The 4,447-nt window shown below is 33.9% G+C and overlaps 1 protein-coding gene across 1 annotated transcript; it reads right to left on the bottom strand.

Moving 5' to 3' along the window:
* Window positions 1-311: 311 nt before the first annotated feature.
* LOC128193900 (ethylene-responsive transcription factor ERF061-like) lies at window positions 312-1,112 on the bottom strand. Its single transcript, XM_052868091.1, has one exon. It carries the CDS (start codon window positions 1,095-1,097, stop codon window positions 312-314), a length of 786 nt encoding a protein of 261 aa, XP_052724051.1. The 5' UTR covers window positions 1,098-1,112.
* Between the last annotated feature and the right edge of the window lie 3,335 nt (window positions 1,113-4,447).

Below are 4,447 nucleotides of genomic sequence, written 5' to 3'. Positions count from 1 at the left end.
AAAATGGATTTAATCAATTATAAAATGAACCTATATTACTCAGAACATGAAAACATAAAAAAAAATCTATTTTAATTGGTTATTTCCCTGTATAATTGATTATTCTATGTTTGGAACCTCTAAAAAAAATAAGGTTTAATGTCTCCGTAAGTCCCTATTTTGGTCATGAATTTCAAATAGGTCCTCTTCATTTTCGGCGTATCAATTGAGTCCTTTTTTTTGTAAAATTGAATCAATTACAGGTCTGCCGTTAATTTGGACAAACGGCCGTTATAGTATTGGTTACGTGGCATGGTTGAGTGTGTTACTGATCAGACGTGGCATTTAAAATTAATTTGGACAAATGTATATTCAGTGGAGGAATTGATCTTCTCGCTCTCCTTGCGGGTTGCGTGAGCGGTGGCAGAACTGAGCTTCTTGGCAGCGATCTTTTTGGCTCTCTCCCTTTTCACCTTCTGACATATGGCCTGGATTTTGGCGTCGACGGAGCTCTTCAAGGCGTTCAATCTGGCGGAATCTCCGAACCCCAGCTTGGTCGGGTCCTTCAAATTGGGGAAATTCAGACGCGCGTACTCTCCACGTAGCTTATACGCGGCGCGGTCGTAGGCGTAGGCGGCTGCTTCGGCGGTGTCGTAGGTGCCCAACCACACTCTCATCCTGTTCTGGGGAAGTCTAATTTCGGCGACCCATTTGCCCCAGTGTCTCTGTCTCACTCCCCTGTAGAGCTTTTTCTTGGAAGGGTTGGTCAAAGAAGAAGTCAACGAAGCAGTGTAAAGAGAATTTATAGACGGGTTTGCCAAGGAAGTGGGAAGAAGAGATCCGTTGCCGTTGCCGTTCCCGTTCCCCCGACTTTCTTGGTAGAACTTTTGGAGGATTTCCCTCTGGCGAAGGTAGACGGAAGAGCCCAAAGGCTCAAACCCGGAAGATCCAAAGGGTTCTAAATAGTCCAACACGGAGTTGCTACTGGCGGCGTTTGTTGGGGGACAATCTGAGAAGATTGAGTCCAGGGTGTTTGAGCCACTGGTTAATATTAGCTTTGATAAGGAGGACCCAATATCAGTTCCAAGCTGTGAGTTTCTTTCTTGCATTCCATCCATGGTTTTGGTCAAACCTTAATCTCCAGCGTCGTTTTACCGGAAGACTGGCAAGCCAAAAGAGGAGGGTTATGCAACTGATGTAAAAAAAAAAGGAAAATGTATACGAAGAAGGTCACTGGAAAAAAATTGGTCCCTCTTCCTAACTGTAGAAGGAAAGAAAAAATAATGTCCAAATTTAAAAACTGGTCCCTCTTCCTCCAGATTCATACTTTCCCCACCTGCATCATCTACAGTTTCTTCCATTCCCTCACACAGTTCAATGCTGGACTGAGAAATAAAATTACCACTACTTTCTTCAGCCATCATTAACAAAATCGAGCCCAAGCCAAATCAGGATTTCGAACCTCTAAAGGAGTCGCGCGTCAGTGACGGTGGTTGGGAACTGCAGCTGCGTGCGGAGAAAGAAGAAGCGTCGCGACCGTCTTGATCCTGGTGACGAGCGGCGGCATGGCCGGCGTCAGCCTCGCGCTCGAAGAATAGAAGACAGCAGCGTCGCGGTCGGTCGTGGTTCCGATGGCGCCTGAGGTCACCGTCGAGGTCGTCCCCTTTTTGCGGTGGCTGTGTGGGCAGGGGTAAGTGTCTCTGGATTTCTCTCGTTCAGAAGAGAAGATGGAGTCTTCTGCAGATGCCTTTAATTTTTTCAAATTTCCTATTTTGTCCTTACCTAAACTGAATATACATTTGTCAAAATTAATTTTAAATGCCACGTCTGATCAGTAACGCACTCAACCATGCCACGTAACCAATACTGTAACGGCCGTTTGTCCAAATTAACGGCAGACCTGTAATTGATTCAATTTTACAAAAAAAAGGACTCAATTGATACGTCGAAAATGAAGAGGACCTATTTGAAATTCATGACCAAAATAGGGACCTACGGAGACATTAAACCAAAAAATAAATAAATCGATTATGTAATAGATTAAAATGATAATTTTTATTTTTGAGTTTATTTTAGATTTCAAAAGACATTTAACTCATGAAATTATTATATGTTGTGTGTTGTATTTGAAAGTTCTAACAATTACTTTAAGTGAAAGACTCAAAACAAAAATAAAGAAAATTTTAAACTACTCATTGAATCTTTATTAGCATTTTTGAACATCGTCAAACACCATCTCCTCGAAAGGTTTTCTTAATATCAACACATCTCACCTTTGGCCATTTGTCATATGGATATCATTTGGCGTTTTCTACCACTAAAATGTCATGTAAATGACCATCAACTATTCACCAAGTGGATAAAATCTAAACTCTTAGCGAAACTAACAACTCAACAAGTTCAAAATTTCATATGGAGTCTCATAAAACCATCACAAATAATGTCTGAAATTTCACAAATAAAATATTAAAATATTTTTATGAAAACACATTTATCTTTATAATTTTTCCGTAATTTTTTTGAAATAAATTATAGTATCGATTCCAAACTGTACTTTTTTTAAATATTTTATTTTTAATTTTTCGTCCCATCGAAATTTTGGTTACTATAATATTCAAAAGAGTATTTACAAGTATTACATTGAGGTGAAAGTGAATCCATGAAAGAATGATATAATAGTCCATGGATTTCATGTTCCTTTTTTTTTTTTTCGTGTGATTGTTATATTAATGTGTTAGTTTATTTTATGTTATTAATTGGTGAATGTTGATGCAAAATCATCAAACTTTTTTTTTCTACTTTGATTTCTTTAATATGCCTAAAAAAATGAGAAAGGGTATTTATTAATATTGATAATATATTAATGTATGTAGATTTCATATAGTTTGGCATGAAATATAGATTTAAAGTATTGATATATAGAAAATGGAATATTATTGACAGAGATGCTATAAGAATCTTTATCTTTTAAATAATAAATTTGTTTTGACGATGCACTTAGACAATTATAAGGTATTGTTTTACTTTCATCAATAAGTATATTTTTTACGTGCAATTGTTTTAAGTCAATTTAAACTTATGCATTCCATAATTGATTATGTTGAAATAGTTATATTGTGTTATATAATAAATATTAGATACACCTAAATAGTTAATTATTTTATATAATAATCTATTAATTTTAAAAATTAGTATAAATTCTTATAAATAATTTTGTTGACTTCTAAATACTCTCAACCAAGCCGTTGAGTCTATTAAAAAACTTTAACTAATTTAAACGAATACGACAAATATGTAAAGACAAAAACTTTACAATAATATTTTTTATTAAATTAAATATAATTTTAGTATTCAAATTTTGAATAAATTCGATTTTTTTTTCAAATTTTAACATATAATTTGGTTTCTAAACCTTAAAAATTAAATATAAGTTTTTTAACTCAATTGACTTGGTCTTTTATACATATCATTCAAACTGCACTGTTTGCACTATTTTATATGTTATATCTCAAACTATAATTTATATGTTCTAGTTGAAATGTTAATGTCATTTAAGCATGTAAAACGAAATTAATTGTGTTAAATTGAAAGATACGTACATTTATTTTTAAAATTTGAAAACTAAAATATATCAAAAGTAAATTTTAATTTTTCATCCAAATTTAAGAACTTAAGGAATAGTTACCTCCTTTTGTAATTAATACATCAAATAGTGTTTCGAGAATTGAAATTCTTTATATTTTAATAAATGTTTTGTTTTGTCATTTGTATCATTAAAACGTTGTAATGGATTGCTTTAAAATAAAGAATTAATACTGAGAGGATGTGGTTTATTTTATAGTGGAGCCATTTTGTCACAGAGAGATACACGTGAACTGAGGCCATCAATCAGACACTGAAAAAAACAGAACAACCGTTCAACTGTCACACATTAAATTCACGGTGGGTGATCACTGTGCGTCCTTCACAATTATGTTTTTGGATGTATCTGATTCTCAATCCCCCATCACATAACTCAGAACCTTCCTTGTATTTTCTGAACTAACTTTACCACCCCTTTTATAGATTCTTTGATTCTAATCCAACTTTTCAAATTCACAGGAAAATCACACATTGTACCCTTTTGAGAACCACATCCAAATTTCAGCTTCTTTTTTGGCTTCAAACACCATCAGTGGACCACCATGCCCTGCTTTTTTTGTTAGGGTTTCTCAGTCTCTCTTTTTCCATACTTTTCTTTTTCTTCTGCAGAAAATGATAAGTAGGTTTGGAGTATCAATTAAGAAATTAAAAAATCACATAATATTTTTCAAAAATGATATTTAATGACCTTTTCTTTGTATGCATATATTATATCATGTGGGAAAAGCAAAATTGTAAATCTTGCAATTTAAGATGATTTTGAGTTGTTTTTTTCATTGGGTTTCCTAGGTTGCATTGTTTTGGACATTTGTTTTCCTTACTTAAA

This window comes from Vigna angularis, chromosome 9, assembly GCF_016808095.1.
Source record: "Vigna angularis cultivar LongXiaoDou No.4 chromosome 9, ASM1680809v1, whole genome shotgun sequence".
NCBI classification, from domain to species: Eukaryota; Viridiplantae; Streptophyta; class Magnoliopsida; order Fabales; family Fabaceae; genus Vigna; species Vigna angularis.
The sequence above is the reverse complement of the archived record's forward strand: the minus strand, read 5'-3'. Positions and strand labels throughout refer to the sequence as shown.

Coding starts and splice junctions, on each gene's coding strand:
- LOC128193900 (XM_052868091.1), bottom strand. CDS start 1,097: ATGGATGGAATGCAAGAAAGAAACTCACAGCTTGGAACTGATATTGGG.